Raw genomic sequence first — 26,459 nt, forward strand, 5'->3', positions numbered from 1 at the left:
ATATCCACTTAGGACATTATACTGCTACTGTTCTATCCAAATTTCATCCTCACATGTGGATCTCATTTTTCTTAGAAACAAAAATCAGGTTAAAAAAAGGTTTTTACATTCATCAGGTCCCAACATGCCCAAATATCAAAGAGAAATTAAAAATGCATGCCATGGAAGAGTTTGGGTCTTAGGAGGTTAAATTGTTAACTCATGTTGTGTTCCCTGAAAAAGGCCTTTTTGTATAATTCTGACATGTACGTGTTTTTCCAGTTTTGGGTAACCTTACCGTTTTTAACCTTTGGCAGTTCACCACTTACCTTTGTACCGTTTCAAGCTGTTCACTGGACTTACACTATTTGAATTGCAACAAATAACTGGAAAAACTGGGGTGTTCTAAAACTCAACTGGTAGTGTGTATATTAATATTCTTATATGCAGGTAACATGACCCTTCAAATGCCTGTAACATGAGCGTGCTCAGAGTGAGAGAGGATTCAGTTAACTTGGATCATCTGAGTTTTAAATCGATCACCTGACTCCAAAACATCTCTGATCAATACTGGAGACTCACCAGTTGTACCTTAAAGTCATATAACCCGTCAGGATGGTCACATGAAGAACAAAAACAGAGATCATCACATGATCAGGAACTGATTTATTGACTTTTACAAAAAGCAAGACAAAAAAACCTAAAAAACAACAACTAAACTTCGACTTTCACTTCCTTGTGACGTCACAATGTTCTCTGCATCCGGTTGATTACTTTATGATGTCATCATACGAGGAGCAATGCTCATTGACATCAACTCTTGGAACAGAAGCTTACAGGCGTACGGCATCCGCACCAGAGAGATCTGACAACAACAAACAAAGTGAGGTAAACAACACATAAGAACAAAGACAACCAAAGCATCTCTTCAGCTGGTTTTCTGAAACATGCTTGGACCCTGAGATAAAACTCTGGCCAATGGAGTAACCGGTCACGTCGAGGAGTTGCTCTCCCACCTTACCTTTAGTTATTCCTTCTCATCTCGTTATCATGGATTGTTTTCTACTCACTCAATATCGAAAGGGTTATAACCCCTAGAAGGCCTTAAGGGAGTGGGGAAATATGCCGAAACAACAAGATAGAAGCGCTTCGACTGCTAAAGCTAACTCTCAGCCGGACCAAGCTAATGCTAGCAACAACGCATTGTTTTTAGTCAACTGAAAGATTTCCTAGATGATAATGGCATCTTTGAGGTTTTTCAATCAGGTTTTAAAACCCTTCACAGCACAGAATCTGCATTATTAAGGGTTTTTAAATGACGTCCTTCTGGCATGCGATTCTGGTAACCATGTTGTTCTTGTCTTGCTTGACCTAACTGCTGCCTTTGATACCGAAGACCACAATATTCTAATTTCTCGATTACATGATGTAGTGGGTATTGGTGGCACTGCACTTAATTGGTTTAGGTCTTATTTGTCAAATAGAACTTTCTCTGTCAACCTTCTCGGTTACGAATCGTCTTCTGCTCCTCTGTCATGCGGCGTCCCACAGGGCTCAATTTTAGGGCCGCTGCTCTTTTTACTGTATCTATTGCCTCTGGGTTCTATCCTCAGAAGGCATGGGATCTCATTTCATTGTTATGCCGATAACTGCCAAATTTATTTGCCACTAAAGCACAAGGATGGCATCTCCATAAAACCTCTCTTGACATGTCTAGATGACATTAAAGCTTGGTTGGCTCTAAACTTTTTAAATTTTAATGAAAAGAAAACAGAAGTGTTGGTGTTTGGACCCAGTGGTCCCTGTGAGCCCTCCTCTGTTGTTTTAGGATCCCTGGAAGTCTATTTTAAACCTGTTGTTACTGACCTTGGTTTTAAGTTGGACAGTGATTTTAAAATGGACAACCAAATCAGAGCAGTGGTGAAGACCAGTTTTTATCATTTAAGGCGACTGGCAAGAGTAAAATCTTTTCTTTCGAGGCAGCACCTTGAAACAGTGATCCATGCTTTTATTTCTTCCCGCCTGGACTACTGTAACTCACTTTATGTGGGGGTCAGTCAGTCATTGCTCTCACGTCTGCAGCTGGTTCAAAATGCGGCTGCACGACTCCTAACAGGAACTCGAAAAAGAGAGCATATAACCCCCGTGTTAGCCTCTCTGCACTGGCTGCCTGTGTCTTTTAGAATTAATTTTAAAATTCTTATGTTTGTTTTTAAATGCCTTCACAGTCTTGCCCCGCCTTACCTCTCTGAGCTTCTTCATCCCCACACACCCTGTCGGTCTCTCAGGTCAGCTGACCAGCTGCTCCTGGAGGTACCGAGATCCAGGAGGAAGCTCAGAGGGGACAGGGCCTTCTCTATTGTGGCTCCAAAATTATGGAATAATTTGCCCATGCACGTTAGAGAGGCCCCTTCACTGTCCACTTTTATTCCTTGGCTTTTAACCTCAGTGAGACTTAGTTTCTCTTTTAATTGAAGTAGTTATTTAATTAATGATTTCACTCTTCTTTTATTTGGTTTTTACTTATATCTAATGTAATTTTATTTTTACAGTTCTAATGTACAGCACTTTGTGTCAGCTGTGGTTGTTTTAAAGTGCTTTATAAATAAAGTTGATGATGATGATGAAGATGATGATGAAAAAAACGCAAAGAATACACAGCCATAAGGAAGCTGCTCAAAGAGAAAAACATTTGGTTTCAGAGGAGGAAGATCAGCCGAATGCAGTGTCGCGACTTCGAGAGCTTCTGGGCTGGCAATCAGCGAAAGGCAACGGTCTAGCCACGGCAATGAGAGCAAAGGATAAGCTACAGGGTTTCCAGAGAGATCCAGTGGTTTAGTTTTAATGCGGAAGCTCCTTTCCGCTCCCTTTTGGCCTCACTTCATTCACCAGCCAGGTGGGAGAGTCGGTTCTCCGTTTATGTTCTTATACGTTGGGACTTTTAGGATGGTGGTGTTTATGTCTATAGACACAGTTACTTTCCTTTCCGGGCCCTCTCACTTTGAGAGGCTTCCCCCCGACCCACCAATGGGGTCCTTGTTGGGGAGCAAGAGTCTCCTCTAGAAGTCAGTTCTTCATTGTTTCCCCTATATCTGTTTTGCTATGTTTTCGGGGGCCACTGTTCCAGTTACGCTTGTTTTTGCTGCTTTGTTCAATATTGGATAATTTTAAAATAGCCTCCCTGAATGTTAAAGGTTTGGGCAATCCACTTAAAAGAAAAAAAAGAGTTCTGGAGAAATTGAAAAAGGATGGTTCACATGTGGCCTTTCTGCAAGAGACACATTTGCCAAAAAAGGAACAAGCTAAATTTAAATTTCCCAGATATTCCACTTTGTTTTATAGCACCTGTAGCAATAGCAGACAAAGAGGAGTAACAACTCTTATTTCTAATCTATTAAACTTTGATTTCCTTGATGAGGTTGGTGACAAGGAGGGCAGATATCTAATTGTCAAAAGGAGAGTTAATAATATTGTTATCACACTAACTTAATGTGTATATTCCTCCCGAATGTGATGGAAAATGTTTTAAGTCATTTTTTGATGCTTTAATTAGAGTGGGCGAAGGGATTTTATTCTGTGGTGGAGACTGGAATACAATTCTTAACTTCTCCCTGGATATGACAGGTTGTAAGAGACAAAAAACATATAGTTCAAAGGATCTTAATATCTTGATGAAACAAACTGGTCTGTTCGATGTTTGGAGAGCCCTCCATCCTAAAAACAGGGATTACACCCACTACTCATTCTCGCACCAAGTTCATTCCAGACTTGATTTCTTCCTGATGAACGTTGTTGGTCGACATAGAGGAAAGGAGTGTTCGATTGGTACTTCAGATTTATCAGATCATAATATGATTTATTTATCTGTTCAATTGTCAAGTTTTGCAAAATCTACAATATGGAACTTGGGTATCCTCAATAAAGAGTCTACTATAAAGGAGTTAAAGGGGGAAATAACCAGTTGCACAGGAGATAATAACGATGGTCAGGTTAAGCCGATTGTGGTGTGGGACACGGTTAAGGCAGTGATGAGGGGTACTGATTTAAAGGGTGGCTCATCTAAAAAAAAAAAAAAAAAGCTAAAAGGGCAGCATATGATGATCTCGAAAAAGATCTGAGAAACTTAGAAATCAAACTACAACAAAACGGCAAAGATCAAAGCTTGGTCAACCAAATTAGAGTAACTAAAAACAAGATAAAGGTATTAGTGCAAGAAGAACTGGAAAAGAGATTAAGATTCTGCAAGCAATCCCTTTACGAATCATCCCCGAAAGCAACACAAATTCTAGCTAGGCGGCTCCGGAAGCAGAAATTAAAGCACACTGTCCTTGGGATCAGGGACTCCTCTAACGGTAACTTGATTTATGATCCGGGAGAAATTCACACAATTTTTAACGACTACTACCCTAACCCTAACCCTAACACGCACGCTGATGACCTCTACCTGCAGCAAAGTGTCACATGAATTTACACGACCGGTAGAAATGCAGAAAGACAGCACACGTGGAGACACAAGCAGCCATTTAAAAAAAAAAAAAGTATAGGCAGAGCACCGTGGACAGATCAACAAGTCTGAGACAGGTTGCACAACACAGTGTTTGCCGCAGCATTCAGCGCATTGTGTGCCACTTCCTCTATAAAAGCTTATTAGTCTGTTCCTGTAGCTTCTTCAAACTTCACGTTCTCCAAAAACCTCAGATCCAGCTCAAGCTGTGCCAGAAACCTTAATGGACTTAATATCAATCATGCTTACCTGGGTTTTGTTGCGGCAACCACGACATTCGTAAGTGTGTGTCCGCGTGTTGGCGATGGCCATCAGTCCACACAGGTTACAAACGTGCACCTGGTAGGGATCAGACGCCTCGAACAGACGCTCCCTCAGGAACTGAGCTGCTCCGTGAGCAATCTGACAGTCACGCTCCATCTCGCCAAACCGCAAACCGCCATCACTGAGGATGGACGGATGAGATCAGACATTAATCTTTATTTACTGAGCACAGGCAGGCTGATGCCGGGCGCAGACATGCGCAGCCACGGACAGGTGCGTTACTCACCGTGAGCGCCCCTCCATGGGTTGTCGGTTGAGGATCTGGACCGGGCCGCGGGCTCTCGAGTGGATCTTATCGTCCACCATGTGCTTCAGGCGCTGGTAATATGTTGGGCCGATGAAGATCTGAGACGTCAGCTTCCTCCCAGTGAAGCCGTTATACAGAACCTGATCACAAACCAGTACTCAATATAAATATTCAAAACCATCAGACTCCGCCAATAGGAAGCGTGACCTTGCGCTGACCTCATTTCCTCTGAGATGGTATCCATATTCAGACAGCAAGTTTGACACCTTCTGCACGTTGACGGCATCGTTAAATGGCGTGGCGTCACCGATCTCACCTTTGTTGGCAGACACCTGAAACAAGACCGAGTCACCTGTCAGCCTCCAAGTCAAAAGCTCGGGTACATGTTTATCTTTGTTTACACAACAAAAGCAACAACGATGAGGCTCCATCACACCTACAGTCGTGGCCAAAAGTTTTGAGAATAACACAAATACTGGTTTTCACAAAGTTTGCTGCTTCAGTTTTTATGATAGCAATTTCCATATACTCTAGAATGTTATGGAGAGTGATCAGGTGAATTGCAAAATCCTTCTTTGCCATGAAAATGAACTTAATCTCAAAAATTCCATTTCCACTGCATTTCATGCCATAAAGGGACCTGCTGAGATCATTTCAATAATGTTCTCATCAACTCAGGTGAGAATGTTGACGAGCAGACTGAATGCATTAAAAGGAGGGTGATGCTTGAAATCGTTATTCTTCCTATTAAACATGGTTACCTACAAGGAAACACATCATTGTGTTGCATAAAAATGGCTTCACAGGCAAGGATGTTGCTGCTACTAAGACTGCACCTAAATCAACCATTTATCAGATCATCAAGAACTTCAAGGAAAGAGGTTCAATTATTGTGAAGACGGCTTCAGGGCGCTCAAGAAAGTCCAGCAAGCGCCAGGACCGCCTCCTAAAGATGATTCAGCTGCGGTATCAGAGTGCCACCAGTGCAGAGCTTGCTCAGAATGGTAGCAGGCAGGTGTGAGCGCATCTGTACGCACAGTGAGGCGAAGACTTTTGGCAGATGGCCTGGTGTCAAGAAGGGCAGCAAAGAAGCCACTTCTCTCCAAAAAAACCATCAGGGACGAACTGATATTCTGCAAAGAGTACAGCGAGTGGACTGCTGAGGCGTGGGATAAAGTCATTTTCTCTGATGAAGCCCCTTTCCGATTGTTTGGGGCATCTGGAAAAAGGCTTGTCCGGAGAAGAAAAGGTGAGCGCTACCATCAGTCCTGTCTCATGCCAACAGTAAAGCATCCTGAGACCATTCATGTGTGGGGCTGCTTCTCATCCAAGGGAGTGGGCTCGCTCACAATTTTGCCAAAAACAGCCATGAATAAAGAATGGTACCAAAACATCCTCTGAAAGCAACTTCTTCCAACCATCCAAGAACAGTCTGATGAAGAACAATGCATTTTCCAGGAAACTCCCCAGACCTCAGTCCAATTGAGAACTTGCGGTCATTCCTCAAGAGGCAGGTGGACAAACAAAACCCACTAATTGATTATGACAGAATGGGTTGCCATCAGTTAGGATTTGGCCCAGAAGTTGATTGGCAACATGCAGAGGTCTTGAAAAAGAAGGGCCAACACTGCAAATATTGACTCTTTGCATAAACGTGATGTAATTCTCAATAAAAGCATTTGGAACTTATGAAGTGCTTGTAATTATACTTCAATACATGACAGAAACAACTGACAAAAAGATCCAAAAACACTGAAGCAGCAAACTTTGTGAAAACTAATATTCCTGTCATTCTCAAAACTTTTGGCCACGACTGTATGTGTGCACTTCACTTCATTTTCTGCCCAACATCAAGAGATTTTACTTAAACACAGAGCTGCTAACATCAGTAGCAAACACTTTATTCACGCTTCGTGTCGTTTCATGCGTTCTTTTCAATCGTTCTTGCAGACATTTCTAATTATGAGGCCCACAAGTGCACAGGTGTTTATTTTAACTGCACACCATCTTCAGTCCTCCACATCCAAATGAGCAGCGTTAGCTTCAAAACTCCACACCTGGTGCTCAGATGAGTCTTTACGGTGAAGTAAAAGTGTATTGGGTACCTGAGCCTCTGATAGTGCAGAAGGCTTCAGCAGCTAGCAGCTGATCCCCACAGTGTCGAAATGAAAGGTGTGAAATAACCCAAACTCTTCATTCACCTGTCCCCAGGTAAGAGGAGCAAGAGATCTGAAATTGGGCTTTAAAGCTAGCACGGGGTTGCAGAGTAGCCTGAGCTAACAGCTTTCAGGAATCTTTTCAGGAAGACACACGCTACCACAACTGTCAAAATAAAAGCCTTATTATGACAAAAACCTTGTACTTTGTCACAGAGTTAGACTTCTTTACCTTAAAGATCAGTTGTTATAAATTAATTAAAGATCTGCTACAATTTGACTGTTGTTGTGACTGACACTATATGAATAAACTGAGGTGTAATGATCGTTACCTTCCCCTGCAGACACTCAATCAAATGGCCGACTGTCATTCTGGACGGAATGGCGTGAGGGTTGATGATGATGTCAGGAGTGATCCCCTCACAGGTGAATGGCATGTCCTTCAAAATAAAACAAATCGATGAGATCCTTCAAAAATAAAATCTCAGTTTTGATTGTTTTTGTACTTTGAGCATCTTTGCTGTTTCCTTTCCTGTTTTGTTAAAAAATAGAACTTTAATGAATCCTTTGTGTGTATGGGGAGCGGTGCCCTGATGACAGGTACGTGACCTGCTGGGATTACCTCCTGTCTGTACTGGATCCCACAGGTTCCCTTCTGTCCGTGTCGGCTGGCAAATTTGTCGCCGATCTGAGGAATTCGGACAGAGCGTACCTGCCGGAAACACGAAGCTGTTAGAATGTGGCCGTGTCATCTGACCTCTCAGGTGTCTCAGGTGTGCGCTCACCCTGATTTTGCAGAACTTGTAGCCCTCCTGATTCAGAGTCACCATAACCTGGTCCACGATGCCCGTCTCACTGGTCCTCAGAAACGTGCTGCAGTCTCTCTTCGTGTAGCGGCGGTTCGTGCTATCCAGCTCGTCGTCATTCTCTGGCAGTGTCACCGTCTTCCCAATGATCACGTCCTCGCCAGAAACACGGACGCCAGGTGCGATGAGTCCATCGTCATCCAGCTTGTCATAGATAGCATGTCGCATCCCTGGGAGTGATTAGAATATGATTAGCCCCGCCTCCTAAAACCTGACCGGTTGTCAGACCCAAGGTGATTTTCTGTAAATGGCACACTGGGTGTGGCTCCCTCTGCAGTAGAGTATCACTTCCTGTTCCAGTGCACAGCTTGTATAGGTTATCTATGTAACCAATTTAATTAAAGCTTATAGAGAACTTCTTATTTCATACTGCATCTTCACATGATTTATCCAAAGCGCACTCTGTTGAATTCATTCACAATGATACTTGTAGTGTAGTAGGGCTGGGCTATATCATACCGTTCACGGTAATACCGGTGTAATTTTGGGCAACGATAGGAAAATGAAATATCGCGGTAGAATATGGGTAAAACGCGCATGCGCAGTGCCTTTGTTTACATACGCACATGGCGGCGACGCAGAATGAGAAGAGCGAAAGTGGATCGTTGAATGAAACGGATGAACCAAAATTGGTTTGTAAAAATGCTGCAACTTCAGTGGTGTGGAACTGGTTTAGCTTTCGTCCGTCAGATACACAACAAAGCACTATTTTTGGTAGAGCATGCTAGCGGGCCGTCGTTATTACCGTGTTGTTTGGAAAATACGGCACACTTAAAATCAATCCTTTGATTTTTCTGAAAATCGACAGTGCCCCTTATAATCCCGTGTGCCTTGTGTATGAATTCTGGTTGTGTTTACTGACCTCGAAACGATTTTATGTGCTACACGGCGCTCAAAAATCTGTCAAATGTTTTAATACGACTTTGCTAAGCTACGAACCCGCACCGCTTGATGAATTGTCGGAGCATTACGGCTATCGTAGGCAGGCGCCTCGCGGAGTGATACGTACTGTGCTTCAACATAATATTACCGTATTGTGTGTGTATAACCTCTTTTTAAGTTTTGTGGATATTATACATGGTCATGCTGAGGATATGTCGGCCAGTTTCCACTGGAAATGCCTTTTGGTTAAACTGTCAGCAAGGAATTTGCACTGTTACATTTTTATATAACTTTAATGCACATAAAAAACAGCTGCTTGTTTAAGTAAAAATACATTGATGGGGTTTTTTGCACTAATAAAGTTGTGGAGTTGTAAAGTATTTTGTCTAGTATCAATTATATCGTCAGTTATATCGTTATCGCAAATTTTCAAATGTATATCGTGATAAATATTTTTGGTCATATCGCCCTGCTCTATAGTGTAGTGTTTGCAGCTCTGCAGACCAGGACCACTGGTAGCGTACCAGGGCCCCGTTAGTTCTCCTCCAGCAGACAGTACCAAGCAGCTGGGAAAACATGATGGCTGGGTGACCGTAGTGTTAAACAGAAGCCCCAGGTACACCACCAACCTGTTTATGTGTCTAGATGTTTTTCCCCACACTGTGACACACCCACTGGGGAATAAACACTAGAGTAAGTGTTGATTTTGTTTTGAGACATGTCAAACTAGAAACACCTGCAATCATAATCGATTGTCTTCCAGGGCCCATCACAGTAGATGTCTTTCTGAAATCGCAGTAACTAAGAATATAATCCACCCACTGTTATCATCTTCAATGCCCTGTACCAACATAGAGCAGAGCAGCTACCTGAACGCTACCCCAACAGAGGTCGAACATCTTGTTAATAATTTCACCTCCTCACTACTAGGGCTACCATAAACGATTATTGTGACAGTCGAATAGTCACCAATGTTTTTTTTGGGATTAGTCGACTAATCAGATCATCATCCATTGGACGTAAAATGTACAGCTTATTGCACCAGCAGCATCTGCTCTTATGTAACTATCATTAGCTTACAGCTTGAAGTGTTTAAGGTATGCGCTAACTAAAAATAAAGACAAGATGATAGTTTATTAAATTTTAATGAAATTTGCAGATTGTTTCGGTGGAGTTTAATAAACTCAGCCGTCTGCTCCTTGCTATCTAAAATATAACAGGACACTGGTGTAAACTCTCGACCGTCTCACACTTCTGTTTAATCAGTTTTCTGTTTGACGTTTATTCAGCTGTGTGAACACTATAACTTTAATCTCAGCCAAACCGATTTACTCAGAAACAAATAAAACACTGAAAAAAGCCAAACAATAACAGTTTTAAGTTACCTGAGTGACTTATATATCATGTTTAACCTGAGTAGAGAAAGACGGCGGTGGGTTTGAAAACGATGTGCCGGGAGTTCGCTGTTCTCGCCGGCTCTAGTGAGCCAAGAACCCCGGCTAGCTATCCCACAGATGTAATATTATCTACAGTTACTTTCAGTACCATTGATATTCATTTAGACTCTTTTTCTCCAATTGATCTTTCTGAGTTAACTTCAATAATTACTTCCTCCAAACCATCAACGTGTCTTTTAGACCCCATTCCTACCAAACTGCTCAAAGAAGTCCTGCCATTAATTAATGCCCCTGACTATCTCTGATTGATTTAGACCACAATATGGGCATAATGTGTGCCTGTTGTTGACCACACGGACACTTTCAGAGTTGCAGAGACTTTTTTTTTTTTTGTACTTGAACAGTTGGTCGCACCGGTGCGACCTAAGACCAAATTGGTCGCACTCTAGAGCCCTGTAGGGGGTCATATGATTGTTGTTTTGTTCTGTATGCATTATTTTTACAATATAAAGCACCTTGAGGCAACTGTTGTTGTGATTTGGTGATGTATAAATAAAACTGAATTGAACCAAGCTGAATTTATGAGTTCTCACCTTGACAGGTTTCACGCGTCGGCTTCTCAAAGATCTCCTCCTGATCAAAGCCTTTCTTAGACTCCTGCTCTTTGTATGACCGATAGAACACAGACCTGCCAGGTGAAATCACACTTTTAACACCCCTGACACATATGTGGTCACAGGTGCATCAACCAACAACTTACCTGAAGAATCCTCGATCCACGGCTGACCTGTTCATGATCACAGAGTCTTCCTGGTTGTAGCCGGTGTATGAGGCAATCGCCACGATCGAGTTGATACCTGAAAGGTGTGAGAACTTTTATATGTGAGCATCTCAGTGGGCAGTTGAGCATCTCAGTGGGCAGCTGAGCATACCTGCGGGGAGCTCCCTGAAGCGCAGGTACTCCATGGAGCGAGTGGTGACGAGTGGTTTCTGAGGGTAGTACAGCACGTGAGCGAGCGTGTCCATTCGAACGTGGAAGTTGGTGATGTAAACACCCATTGCCTGCTTCCCCATGGCGGACTGATACGTGTTCCTGGGAGACTGAAAACACGCGTGTTCAGGCCCGAGCTTCCTGTTTGCTTGCTTATCTATTTATCTGTTTGCTTGTTTATTAGTTTGTTTTGTCTGAGTACCTGGTTGTGATCGGGGAACGGGATGATGGACGCACACACTCCAAGGATCATAGATGGATGGATCTCACAGTGGGTGTAGGTGGAACAATAGGCCACGCCTTTCTCCTGGAGGTCATCTGGGGTCATAGCGAGCATGACGGTCTCCTCTTCTAGGGTGTCTATGTACTCCACCACACCGCTGGCCACTAAGTCCTGCCAGCTAAGTGCCAAAGAACATTTATGTCAACACCACCTGAAGCATCTGCAGCAGTTGCCAACCTTCAGCACCATCTCAACTGTCTGTATTCTGCCTCACCTGTAGTTGTTGTACTCGCGCTCCTTCAGCTGGTCGATATGGCGTCTCTTCAGCAGCAGTTTCTGTTTCTCAACGATTAGCAGCGGTCGGCAGATTCGTCCAGCGTCCGTGTAAATTCTGATCTCACGCTCTCTAATGTCTCTGATCATCGACACCTGAAATGATCAGGCGAGTGCTCAGTGATTGATCAACGGCCTGGTGGGCCTAACAAGGACTTCAATTAAATACCATCAAATATTTGATCAGGTAAACAGTTTGGATGACCGAGCGCTGCCCCGCCAATCAATAACTCAAATTCTGAAGGTTTGTGTTAACATCCTGTCTGCTAGAACTGCCACAGACGATTATTTTGATAGTCGACTAATCAGATCATCATCCATTGGACGTAAAACGTACAGCTTATTGCACCAGCAGCATCTGCTCTTATATAACTATCATTAGCTTACTGCTTTACGTGTTTAAGATATGTGCTAACTAAAAATAAAGACAAGAAGATAATTTATTAAACTTTCAATGAAATTTGCAGATTGTTTCAGTGGAGTTTAATAAACTCGGCCGTCTGCTCCTTGCTATCTAAAATATAACAGGACACTGCTGTAAATTCTCGACCATCTCACACTTCTGTTTAATCAGTTTTCTGTTTGACGTTTATTCAGCTGTGTAAAAACTATAACTTTAATCTCAGCCAAGCCGATTTACTCAGAAACAAATAAAATACTGAAAAAAGCCAAACAATAACATTTTTAAGTTATCTGAGTGACTTATATATCATGTTTAACCTGAGTAAATGCAGCCTCTTAAGGATGCAGCCCCTGAATTTGGACACAGCTACGATACCGGACACAGCTTCTTCTTCTTCGGGGTTTAACGGCAGCTGGCATCCTTGTACATGCAGTGCTGCCATCTTCTGTTTCAGTCCGTTATTACACTCTTAAATCCTACTACTTATTCCTGCGTCTTTCGGGATCTTACAAAGCTTCAAACGACGCGTCAACTATTAAATTAGTTGTCGATGATTTTGATAGTCGACGTAATCGTGACTAGTCGACTAATCGTGGCAGCCCTACTGTCTACTTTTGATGTGTGATGGAAATCGGTGAAGTGTACTGTTCGGTATACACACACACACTGCTAAATCGATTGCATCCAGGCTGCATGAACAGGAAACAGTTATTGATTACTACAAGTCTCAGAGAGACTGACCAATGAGAGCAGAGAGCAGGAGGAGACAACCAGCTTACCTGTTCTATCAGGTAAAGCAGAGCGGCAGCCGTAATCAAAGTGTTTGTGACGTCTCACGAGCAGAAAACAGATTTATGCCTTCTGTCACCATCCACCGTGTAAACATTCCAGTATTGATTACTGGTCGCGTGTGGATGTGTGCAACGGTGGTTACCTCAGAGACGATGATGTCCATCTGTCTGCGGAGTTTCCTCAGCGTATTCATCAGCTGTTCTGGATCTTTGTGGATTCCCACCCAGCAGCCATTCACAAAGATTTTAGTGGCACTAAAATGTTAAAGCAAGACACACATAACACACCTGCAGGGTAATCAATAACCTCGTCTGACTATGAAATGGTCACTGACTCTGCAATGGCCGCAGGTGAGATCTCCTCCAGGTTCTCCATGCTCCACTCCTCCAGAAACTCCAGGATGGGCGATGGCTGCGAGCCCACAGAGATGTAGGCCATCAGGGCCAAGTTCTTCACCAGCCCCACAGCATGACCCTGCAAACCATCAACTCCACAATCAATACGCCGGATCGCTGTGTTAAAGGTGAACTAATCTTACAACTTGTCAGGTGAGCGTTACCTCGGGCGTCTCGGCCGGACACACCATCCCCCACAGCGTGTTGTGCAGCTGTCGAGGCTTCGCCAGTTTTCCATCTCGACCGATAGGAGAGTTGACCCGGCGCAGGTGAGACAGTGTGGATGCGAAGGTGAGACGGTTCAACACCTGTGAACACAAAAATGATGAGCATCAGTGGAGGCAGAGCGACAGGTGTCAGGCTTTCATTTGTATTTCAGAGTGAGCATCAGTTTACAGGTAAGCTCACCTGTGACACGCCGGCTCGGGCCTGGTGAGCCTTCTTCACGTCGCCCCAGTTACCTGTGGCAAGAGAGTACTTGAGCCCATCAGAGATGATACGCGTCTTAATGGCGAGCTCTAGGTTGAAATCCTTCCCGCGGTCGATGAACTTCTGAGCATAGATCCTGATTTCCTTCAGCAGGTTTTTAAACATGCTGATGAGGAGGAGAAGAAGAACGATGTCATTACTTCATCCAATCAGATTGCGAGTTCCAAACAGAAAGTTGATTAACGATAACAGCGTCACACTGAAAAGCTTTCTTTGAGTAACAGAACCTGAAGTGTACACAAAATCTGCATGGTCAGAGGTAACAACAGAGTCTTCACCCTCGGAACAGGAAGGCCAGTAATGGCCCGGCGAGATCCAGCCTCTTGTTGCCATAGTGATCTCTGTCATCCAGTTCCCGCCTGCCGAGAGCGGCGAGCAGCAACCTGTGCACCATGTACCTGAAAACACAAACACAGAAGGATTCCTGTCAAGTGTGTGACTCAGGTCAGCCTCAGGTGCGACAGTCAGCCTCAGGTGTGACTCACCCTAAGAAGTAGGCCTTCTTGGTCTCGCAGAAATCGCTTACGCCGACATGTGGCAGCATCTCCTTTTGCAGGACTTCCTTTGCGTATTTAATTCGCCGCTCCTTCGTCACACCGGGTTTTGCGCCTCGTGAGCCAATGAAGTTCAACGCCACGTTCTGCTCCTGGATCACAAAAGCTTCGTCCAGAGAGGGCTTCACCTGAAGTAGGCGGGGTTAACAGTTACTACCTGCAGACTGAGACAATCAAAAAAATCATCAATGCGTCGCAGACTGACCATCTCCATCATCTCAGGGTCATCAAAGTCATAAATGATATGTTCCAGGATGTCTCTGTCCGATACGAAGCCCAGTGCCCGGAACACGATGATGATGGGAACTTCCTGTCGGATGTAGGGAAGCGTGGAGACGATCCTCTGACCTATGGCGCTCTTCTTCACTCCCTGAGAGATGATCAGTAATCAATAATCAGTGGTCTGGGTCAATTGGCAGACAACGTTCTGTTTGCAACAACAGAAATAAGAGCATCGCTCATCTCTCTAACTCAATGTTATGAGCTCTTCTCACTCAATCGCAGCCCAGCTTGGGCGCTCACTTCACTTCCTGCTTCCAGGTGACTCACCTGCCCTCCTCGAGCCATCATGCTGACCCAGATTGTGCTGGTTGGGCGGGATGAATTCTCCAGGCAGGATCGGCACTCTGCAGTGTACGCGTACTTCGAGTCCTTCTTGGCAAACACGTACACCGTGTTGGTGGCCATCTTTTCCTGAGCGATCAGCACCTGGAAACAGTGACACATCTGTTTACACGGCTGCCTGATGCCCCTGATGCCGCATCAGTGTATGACGCTCCATGTAAAACATGCAAAGACATGAATGTGCGTCTGTTAGCTTGTAAGCAGGACACGGTGTGCGGGCGTAGCTGAATCATCGTTCTCTCGAGTAAGCAGCTCGCCACGCGATGATGTCAAAGCACACCTTTTCTGACCCATTGATGATGAAGTAACCTCCGGGGTCCAATGGGCACTCGTTGAGCTCGCACAGGTCTCGGTCAGTCAGGCCACTTAGCAGGCAGTACGTGGAGCGAAGCATGATGGGAATTTTCCCAATGAAGGTCTTCTGGTGCTGCGTCTGCAGCTGATCCTCGCCCTCCTTGATGATTGTCTTTGTGATGTCCACATACAGTGGCGCAGAGTACCTGAGGGGCAGGTGAAATGGGACAGGATGTGAGAAGGGGTGAACAGGAAATGACAGCAAAGACAGGCGAGAGGTCAAACTCACGTCAGGTTCCTCAGCCGCGCCTCGTTGGGCATCATGGGAGATGGTGCTCCATCTCTCTCCCAGTGGGTGGGCTTAGACAGGTAGATCTGCTCAAACTTCAGGAGGTACCGAGGCTACACCAAAAACACAGTAATGTCGGTTATTAAATGGTAAATGGCCTGTACAGTGGCTTGCAAAAGTATTCGGCCCCCTTGAACTTTTCCACATTTTGTCACATTACAGCCACAAACATGAATCAATTTTATTGGAATTCCACGTGAAAGACCAATACAAAGTGGTGTACACGTGAGAAGTGGAACGAAAATCATACATGATTCCAAACATTTTTTACAAATAAATAACTGCAAAGTGGGGTGTGCGTAATTATTCAGCCCCCTGAGTCAATACTTTGTAGAACCACCTTTTGCTGCAATTCCAGCTGCCAGTCTTTTAGGGTATGTCTCTACAAGCGTTGCACATCTAGAGACTGAAATTCTTGCCCATTCTTCTTTGTAAAACAGCTCCAGCTCAGTCAGATTAGATGGACAGCGTTTGTGAACAGCAGTTTTCAGATCTTGCCACAGATTCTCGATTGGATTTAGATCTGGACTTTGACTGGGCCATTCTAACACATGGATATGTTTTGTTTTAAACCATTCCATTGTTGCCCTGGCTTTATGTTTAGGGTCGTTGTCCTGCTGGAAGGTGAACCTCCGCCCCAGTCTCAAGTCTTTTGCAGACTCCAAGAGGTTTTCTTCCAAGATTGCCCTGTATTTGGCTCCATCCATCTTCCCATCAACTCTGACCAGCTTCCCTGTCCTGCTGAAGAGAAGCACCCCCAGAGCATGATGCTGCCACCACCATATTTGACAGTGGGGATGGTGTGTTCAGAGTGATGTGCAGTGTTAGTTTTCCGCCACACATAGCATTTTGCATTTTGGCCAAAAAGTTCCATTTTGGTCTCATCTGACCAGAGCACCTTCTTCCACATGTTTGCTGTGTCCCCCACATGGCTTGTGGCAAACTGCAAACGGGACTTCTTATGGTTTTCTGTTAACAATGGCTTTCTTCTTGCCACTCTTCCATAAAGGCCAACTTTGTGCAGTGGACGACTAATAGTTGTCCTATGGACAGATTCCCCCACCTGAGCTGTAGATCTCTGCAGCTCATCCAGAGTCACCATGGGCCTCTTGGCTGCATTTCTGATCAGCGCTCTCCTTGTTCGGCCTGTGAGTTTAGGTGGACGGCCTTGTCTTGGTAGGTTTACAGTTGTGCCATACTCCTTCCATTTCTGAATGATCGCTTGAACAGTGCTCCGTGGGATGTTCAAGGCTTGGGAAATCTTTTTGTAGCCCAAGCCTGCTTTAAATTTCTCAATAACTTTATCCCTGACCTGTCTGGTGTGTTCTTTGGACTTCATGGTGTTGTTGCTCCCAATATTCTCTTAGACAACCTCTGAGGCCGTCACAGGGCAGCTGTGGAGCTGTTTTGCAAAGAAGAATGGGCAAGGATTTCAGTCTCTAGATGTGCAAAGCTGGTAGAGACATACCCTAAAAGACTGGCAGCTGGAATTGCAGCAAAAGGTGGTTCTACAAAGTATTGACTCAGGGGGCTGAATAATTACGCACACCCCACTTTTCAGTTATTTATTTGTAAAAAATGTTTGGAATCATGTATGATTTTCGTTCCACTTCTCACATGTACACCACTTTGTATTGGTCTTTCACGTGGAATTCCAATAAAATTGATTCATGTTTGTGGCTGTAATGTGACAAAATGTGGAAAAGTTCAAGGGGGCCGAATACTTTTGCAAGCCACTGTATTTGTATAGCGCTTTACATAGTCCCTATGGACCCCAAAGCGCTTTACACATCCAGTCATCCACACATTCACACACTGGTGATGGCAAGCTACATTGTAGCCACAGCTGCCCTGGGGCGCACTGACAGACTGCCGAACACTGGCGCTACCGGGCCCTCTGACCACCACCAGTAGGCAACGGGTGAAGTGTCTCGCCCAAAGACACAACGACCGAGACTGTCCGAGCCGGGGCTCGAACCGGCAACCTTCCAATTACAAGATGAACTGCCAACTCTTGAGCCACGTCGCCCCATGTGACAGAGCTACCCCCCCCCCCCCATTCCCAGTCACACCTGGTGTTACTCACCGGCTCCTCCACCTCCCCTGAGGTGTGCTGAGCTTCAGCCTGCAGGTCGATGGGCGGAGCGTCCTCCACGATCCTCTGAACAGACATCTGAATGAACTCATCGAAGGAATCTAGTTGCTGCCGCACCAGCCCTTTCTCGTCAAAATAAGAGCTGAGAGAGAGAGAGGGACATCAAAATAAGAGCTGAGATACTGTGCTGGCCCCGTCAGAATCTCACAGGCTCCAGATTCTGCACTCAGTAAAAAAATACCCTGTCAGGCCATCACATGACCCAAGCTTAACATCACCTATCAGAATGAATAAAAGCTGCAGGTCTACCTGTCCAGTCTCTGATCGATACTTCAATGTTGATCAGCGGACTGATCACTAGACCAGCGCTGGTCTGGTGTTGGTACAACTTGGATTCCTTACCTGCAGCTGAGTTCAAAATGGCAGACACATGAACTGTTCTACAGAGCAGATGATCATTTACTTCAGTTTCAGATTTGTGGCAACAGATCTTCTTATAGCCTCTGACTTATCTCTGTGCTTGTCCTGCTAGACCTCAGTGCAGCATTCGATACGCCCAACACTATCTTGAACCCAGATAACACACGCTTATCCCTTTCAGGGTCCACGATGGCGGCGCCTATCCCAGCTGTCTTAGGGGTGAGAGGCAGGGTACACCCTGGACAGGTCGCCAGTCTGTCGCAGAGCTGACAGATAGACACAGACAACCATTCACACATACGGACAATTTAGAATTTCCAGTTAACCTATCCCCACTAGCTGGAGTACCCGGAGAGAACCCACGCAAACACGGGGAGAACATGCAGTCTTAGAAATATAGGATCTAACCAGACTCTTACTCTGGATTAGGGCTGCAGCTATGGATTATTTTACTAATCCGGTAATCTGTTGAGTATTTCACCAATTAATCAAGTAATCAGATAAGAAATAACTTTGTCTTATAAATGAGCAATACTAAATATTCAAAAGAGGGAAAAACAAGTATTTTCAATTTGAGCTGCTCATTGGTTTCCATTTCAGTAACTGCAGGGTTTTTAAATAGTTTACTGCATATAACAGCTGACAAAAAATTAACTCTTTGATTGTAATTTTGCAATATTAAAATTTAAAAAAGTCACACTCTAATAAAATAAGGTAAACATGCAAGCTCAACAAAGACATAAAATAAAATTGTCTATATTCTGTCTTCTTGGAAGGCTTTCTGACATTATTAAGGGAGGTGAAAAGGTTCTCACAGTATTTTATCTCCTGGATCAGGTATATTTGGTGTGACAAATAAGTGCTACAGAGTTTAGATGAAGCACCAAAGCACAAAATTGTGGTGTAAATAGTTAAGGTGCCAATATATCCCCCATGCAGCGGTGGCTTCACTCACCCCTGCGTCAGATGCAACCCTTTCTACCTGCTGTTAAGGCGCAGGAAGGCGCTGCAGTATTCTCCAAAACTATATGTGTCACCACTCAGACAATATTGCATCATACACGCTGATGAGGAGGAGAAGAAGTCAAAACTGGAAGCAGAGACTTTGTCAAACGTGTCTTTGCAAAGTTCTTTCCACAAACTCAAATCTTCAAACAGTTGCAACATCTCCATGTGTGTGTGAGTCTGTCTCTGAGCTTCTGTGCAGGATTATCATTAAAATAGCGGGGGGGGGGATGGCACATTCGCATACTTGTGTCTACAAACCAGCTGCGACTGCTGCAGCGCAATCTGCCAGGTTAGCAAAAGACCGACCGACACGCCACAAAGATCGTCTGTAACGACACAGGAAGTGATGTGAAAATCATCACATGACACCCATTGTTTGTTATTCACTCACCATGTGTTTATACACCTCTCTGCATTTAATCATTAGTGATTATTAATCTCCGACTCTCTATCACAGCATGTCTTTGTCCTGCCCCCCCCTCACTCCCACCGGTCACAGGATATCACCGCCCCTCCCTGAGCCTGGTTCTACTGGAGGTTTCTTCCTGTTAAACGGGAGTTTTCCTTCCCAATTCTGCCAAAGCGCAGAATTGGGAATCAAATATGATTTTGGGGGCTTTCTCTGTATTAATGTAGGGTCTTTACTAGGGCCGGGCAATATCATACCGTTCATGGTAATACCGGTATAATGTTAGGCAATGATAAGAAAATGAAATATCGCAATAGAATATGGGTAAAACGCGCATGCACAGTGCCTTTGTTTTCATACGCACATGGCGGAAAAAGCATGGCAGCGACGGAGAATGAGAAGGGCGAAAGCGGATCGGTAAATGAAACAGATGAACCAGAATTGGTTTGTAAAAATGCTGCAACTTCAGTGGTGTGTTACTGGTTTGGTTTTCGTTCGTCAGATACACAACAAAGCACAATTTTTGATAGAACATCCAAGAGGGCCAAAAACCTGAGGCTGCATGGCGTTAAAACAGCTGCTTGCACAAAAACAAAAACACGGCAGCCGCCAGCGCAGTAGACTGGTGAGCAATGTTCCCTCTAATTTTTCATGTGTCTGAGCGAACACACAAGCTCCCTGAGCGGTCCCTTGGACCCCTGTGAGCAACAGCAGACGTGTGCACTGTGGTCACGCCAGCATCCAATCCATCCAAGTTACATGGTTTATTAAAATAATCAAATTACAGCATTTACATTTATGTTAGACTACTTTTAATTAACTGCTTTAGCCCACTTACAATGAAAATTTAAGAAAGTCTTGTTCATGACCTGTGTAGTATGTTAACACTATTGGAAGTAAAAATAACTTGAACTCCAATTTTGAAAACACAACTTTTTTTTTTTTTTTTTTAAATAAAGCTCTGACTTGTATTATGAGTCTGAGTCTGTGGTCTGGGAGAGAGTCCTGTAACTCTCTGTCTGCAAAATACAGGATATAATGACCAATGTTGGGCAATTAATTATATAGTTACTTCTTCAAAAAAGTAACTGAGTTTTGCAAACAACAAAGTTTTTTGCAGCTGTTTACCTAAAAATGCAGCCAAGGCGTTTTTTTAAATAAACATTATAAACTATTTACAGAACAATCAGCTGTTCTGCATCAAATTTGATGCCACACAAATTATTTGTGCCACTCCAAAAAATAATTTCTGTCCAGTATGAGATAAAGGAGAACAACAGCCTGATACCTACAGGCCTGACAACAGGAGATGTATCACTGCTGTAACACCTGTAACATTCAGCAGTCGCCTCATTGTTCTGACACACACAACAAAACTATTGACTACACTACACGCTAACTACACACTAACTACACAAGATTTGCGCTAAACATCGCAAATCTATCGCATCTCAGAACACCGCCGTCACTCCTAAAACTTCCCCCTTCGTAAACAACTAAATGCCATGTTGCCATATCATTTTTTTTGATTGGTCCACATGGTACATTTTTCCACCAATAGGAAAGGCGGGGGTGTTTTGGTGCTGTCTTTGCTCACAGGCTTTTAAGCGTTTTCCTTATAAAACGCCGTTTTTACCGTTTCTTCCCGCAGTAAATATAAACAACGACAGTATTCGGGAAGAAAACCAAAGATTTTTTTTGTGCGCAGAGACCGTGCCAGCAGTGCGCAACTGCGCACGTGCGTATCTTAGAGGGAACATTGCTGGTGGGTAATGAGCCAGTGAATAATGCAAAAAACAGAGATCTGAGATGGGAAACTAGCGAAAGTCAGAGGGAATTAATGATGATGTTTATCAAACGAGAAACGTAGTTTGATCTTCTTTTGCTGCTGGTTCAGAGAGAGACAAAACCTGCAGCATCAGAGGCCTTTGAGCTGTCAGCTTTGAACACCGATGGCGAGTCCGTGTACGTGCTGTCCGGTCCAAGCTTTGTGTGGACTCACCATAATATTTTTCCTGTAAGAACAGATGATCACTACATCTCCACAAGGACACACAGGTGAGTTTACCTGATGACGATCCAGCACGCTTCCTGCCACAGGTCAGGAGTGATCTCATCATCATCTTCATCATACTGATTATCTGACAGAGACAGCATGGATCAATATACATGAGCAATACACATACTGAGACATAGAAGCTTCACCGATCAATCGATGACAGATTGTCGGTTCAGGTTGCTTCCTTTTCACAGATAACTGCACATAGAGTTTAATGATCAGTTTAAACAACTGGTGAATTGATCAGATACATCAATAAAAACAGATGACAATCTCGCAGGAAAGTTATTGATCGTTCTGTTTTTAAGTCACTGGTTCTGATCACGCAAACTGATCAATCAGAAGCAACACATCTGATCTGTTAAGTAAACTTCCTGTTGGTGTGAGTTGAGTGTAATGACATCACTTTCTGTCTGAGTGCAGGCAAATGCAGCACACAGCCTGAAGCTGGTGATATCAGGAGAACTCTGTTGATATGAACTGTGTGAGGTCCTGAAGACTGAGCCGCAGGGTTCATCAGAGAGCTGATTCCAAACTGCTGACCGCACGATGGTGATGATTTACTGTCAGATCACGAGTCATGGAGGTGACACATGGCTAAATCCAACGTTCAGTGTTTTCCAGCCCACACAGAATCTCATTAACAGCTGCAGTCTGACAGACACTTCACTTTCATTTGTCACACTACGCTCCCTGTGAGCTCAAACAACTGTTTCATAAAATCCAAGCTTGGCTTTTGAAACACTTAAGTGATGAGTCTTGGACCTGCTCTCACAGCTTTGAGCTGATTACAAACGCTCTCGTCCCCCTCATTCAAATGAATCATAAATGATCAAATCAGCTATTACTCTGCTTAACAAACTATTTACTCAGAGTTAAAGTTTGTGGAACAAATCCTGTTAATGTGGCTCATTTAAATATTCTGCTCTTGAAAGGAACCTCTTACAAATACTTGTGTCGTTAGTCTACTGCAAAAACACTTTGTCCCTGACTTTGAGTCCTAAACCTCTTCAGTTATTCCAGGAGATTGATAAAGACAACTGAGTGTTTTGAGCTGCTGCAGACATCCTGTCCTGTCTTTGAAGGGACATTTTCATTATCACAACCTGTAAAACACCTGTGATGAAGGAAGACATTTTGTAGTCCATCTTCTGCACTTTGTAGTTTTAACACGGCAGCCCTTCAGACTCACTTAATTAAGGAGACTAGTGTGTCTCAGCACACCACACGTCTATTTTTCTCATCATCTCTTTCATTTCATGACCTTTACAGGTTAAAAGGAGATAAGGAGGAGAAGACAGGAGGAACTGACCTGCTGCCTGTAGCTTTGCCTCCCTGAGAAACTGGGTAATGACCTCTCACCTTTAACTTAAAGATAGATCAGTCAAGTATCTTGTGGTCAACATTTACTTCCATCGCTGATCAATCTCTGATCACGGTAGAGCTTTCTTTATGCAGTGTTTATACTGTGTAAATATGGCGGATTGTACACTGTTTTTATACTGCAGAATTTACACATAATATAAATGTTCGCGTTTATACTGTGGTACTGTTTATACATTGCAGTACTTGTGGGTGTAGTGTCACAGTAACGCTGAGTGTAAACGTCTGCAGCGACAATCAAGTTAAATAAAGGGTCCTCGTGCGTTAGCAGCATTTAGCCTGTTAGCTCACACAAAGCCCCGCTGCTTTTAGCTGCTGTTAGCACACGATTCAGGTGAGGCTCGTGATCTGCGTGAGGCCGACGCGTACCTGTGTGACAGGTGTTTGTTTGGATGAGTGATACTAGCTTTTGTTCTCTCAGAAATTACTAAAATGGTTAGCTGTAGCACGGGTTAGCTCCTCTGTCACGTCCTGTTAATAAAATTACCCAATAAATGCAAATAAAATTATCCACCATGTGACGTAATGACGTTTTACAGCTGTGCAGCTCACCTTCATCCTGGTCATACATGTTTATCTCCTGAAAACTTAAAACCACAACAACAAAAATAAAAACAACAACCACAAAACGATGCGATCACCGCGCGCCCCGGAAACGCAGGTCACTTCCGCTTTGTTCTTCTTTGTTAGTAATAGGCAGAGGTAAAGCACTACTGTCCCTCACAGGTTGGATGCTACAACTGCACAAATCCTCAAGCTTGCTCTCAAGTCAATATCGTGTGTGTTTTTGTTTGCTTGGTTTTCCAAAAAACGTTCTTTATTTCTCTTCAGATATTTTATTGTGAAGCACAAGTAACAATTACAAATTGCCCCATGGGCTGACATTGCTTCCTTTTTATATTTTTATCATCAAGAAAGGGGGGAAACAAACAAACAAAAAACAAAACACACAACCAAGACAATGGAAAGTAACAAAAAGGGTAGCCAAAAAACAAGGGGGAAAAACATCCCTCCCTCCCCACACAATTACCTTATCCCAGAGTGCTATCAGCTTATTGTAACCTATGGTGAAGTCCACACAGTAGCTCTCACTTGTTCATAATTTCCAGATGCTCAATAAGTGGCCCCCAAATCTGATCCAAGTCCTCCAGTTTGTCCTTTATAACGAAGCGGATCCTTTCCAGGTGAAGAGTATCTGTCAGCACGGAAATCCAGGCTTTCAAGGAGGGCACTTCTTTTCCCTTCCATAGCTTAACTTACCCATTCATTCACCTCCGCTTATCCTTTTCAGGGTCACTGGAGCCTATCCCAGCTGTCTTAGGGCGAAAAGGATGGTACACCCAGGACAGGTCTCCAGTCGGTTGCAGGGCTGACACATAGACAGGAGACAACCAATCGCAGTCACATTCACTCCCGCATGTTGTGGGCCTGATCTCTGAGAAGGCAAGGCAAGGCAAGGCAAGTTTATTTATATAGCACAATTCAACAACAAGGTGATTCAAAGTGCTTTACAGAGACATTAAAAACAAAAACAAATAAAAAGCACGATTTAAAATTGATTAAGACAAGCAAACAAACAAAGAAACAAACAAAGAAACAAACAAAACAGTATTTAAAATCAAAAATCAAAACAGTAGATAAAATCAGAACAATAGATAAAATCAGAACAGTAGATAAAGTCAGTAGTTAAAATGTAAGTTTTGAAATTTAAGCTTAAAAGTGTGGATTTGGTGCTTTATTCAAAAGCAGCTGAGAACAGGTGAGTCTTCAACCTGGATTTAAATAAACTGAGGCTTTCTGGGAGTTTGTTCCAGATATATGGAGCATAAAAGCTGAATGCAGCTTCTCCGTGTTTGGTTCTGACTCTGGGAACTGATAAAAAACCGGATCCAGATGACCTGAGGGATCTGGAAGGTTCATACTGGGTCAGGAGGTCACTGATGTATTTTGGTCCTAAACCATTCAGAGCTTTATAGACCAGCATCAGAACTTTAAAGTCTATCCTCTGACGGACAGGCAGCCAGTGTAAAGACCTCAGAGCTGGACTGATGTGGTCCACTTTTTTGGTCTTAGTGAGGACTCTAGCAGCAGAGTTCTGAATGAGCTGTAGTTGTCTGACTGATTTTTTAGGTAGACCTGTAAAGATGCTGTTACAGTAATCAAGCCTGCTAAAGATGAATGCATGGACTAGTTTTTCCAGGTTCTGTTGAGACATCAGATCTTTTATCCTTGAAATATTCTTGAGGTGATAGTAAGCCGATTTTGTTATTGTCTTAATGTGTTTTTCTAAGTTTAGGTCTGCATCCATCACTACACCCAAATTTCTCGCCTGGTTGGTGGTTTTTAGGTGTATAGATTGAAGTTCTCTGGTGACCTGTAATCGTTTTTCTTTGGCACCAAAGACTATTACTTCAGTTTTGTTTTTGTTTAGCTGGAGAAAATTGTGGCACAACCAGTCATTAATTTCCTCAATGCATTTACCAAGAGCCTGTACAGGGCCTCGGTCTCCTGGTGACATTGTGATATATATTTGTGTGTCATCTGCGTAGCTATGATAGTTTATTTTGTTGTTCTTTATAATCTGTGCCAGTGGGAGCATGTAGATGTTAAACAGAAGGGGTCCCAAGATGGAACCTTGGGGAACTCCACATGTGATACTTGTCTGCTCAGATGTGAAGTTACCTATTGATACAAAGTATTTCCTGTTTTCTAAGTATGTTTTGAACCAGTTTAGTACAGTTCCTGAAAGACCTGCCCAGTTCTCCAGTCGTTTGAGTAATATGTTGTGGTCAACTGTATCAAATGCTGCACTGAGATCCAGTAAAACTAAGACTGACATTTTTCCACTGTCTGTATTCAGACATATGTCATTAAACACTTTGGTCAGAGCGGTTTCAGTGCTGTGGTTCTGTCTAAAACCTGACTGGAAGGCATCATAGCAGTTATTCTGTGTTAAGAAGTAATTGAGCTGTTGAGAAACTGCTTTTTCAATGATCTTACTTAAAAATGGGAGGTTTGAGATCGGCCTGTAGTTATTCATTTGTGTCTTGTCAAGATTGTCCTTTTTCAGTATAGGTTTAATTACAGCAGTTTTTAGTGATTCTGGAAACACACCTGACGTTAAAGAAAAGTTTATGATCTGTAACAGGTCTGACTCTAAAGTCTTTGAGACCTTTTTGAAAAAACTTGTTGGCAGGACATCTAAACAGCAGGAGGAGGAGTTCAGTTGACCTAAGATGTCCTCCAGGTCTTTGTTGTTAATAGGGTGAAACTGTTTGATGGT

At 43.5% G+C, this 26,459-nt stretch overlaps 1 protein-coding gene across 1 annotated transcript; it reads right to left on the bottom strand.

The window, feature by feature from the left end:
- Window positions 1-627: 627 nt before the first annotated feature.
- polr2b (RNA polymerase II subunit B) lies at window positions 628-23,842 on the bottom strand. The gene is made up of 25 exons (XM_063500318.1): window positions 23,729-23,842; window positions 21,803-21,875; window positions 17,889-18,039; window positions 15,743-15,855; window positions 15,440-15,659; window positions 15,085-15,243; window positions 14,741-14,905; window positions 14,467-14,663; window positions 14,260-14,379; window positions 13,901-14,087; window positions 13,657-13,800; window positions 13,432-13,571; window positions 13,240-13,351; window positions 11,844-11,998; window positions 11,549-11,747; window positions 11,288-11,456; window positions 11,116-11,212; window positions 10,949-11,043; window positions 7,996-8,246; window positions 7,833-7,922; window positions 7,543-7,650; window positions 5,273-5,386; window positions 5,034-5,194; window positions 4,733-4,928; window positions 628-844 (listed from the first exon to the last, which is right to left on the bottom strand). Exons 1-25 carry the CDS (start codon window positions 23,745-23,747, stop codon window positions 755-757), a joined length of 3,525 nt encoding a protein of 1,174 aa, XP_063356388.1. The 5' UTR covers window positions 23,748-23,842; the 3' UTR covers window positions 628-754.
- Window positions 23,843-26,459: the final 2,617 nt, after the last annotated feature.

The sequence above is a fragment of the Pelmatolapia mariae genome, linkage group LG2, assembly GCF_036321145.2.
Source record: "Pelmatolapia mariae isolate MD_Pm_ZW linkage group LG2, Pm_UMD_F_2, whole genome shotgun sequence".
Classification (NCBI taxonomy): Eukaryota; Metazoa; Chordata; class Actinopteri; order Cichliformes; family Cichlidae; genus Pelmatolapia; species Pelmatolapia mariae.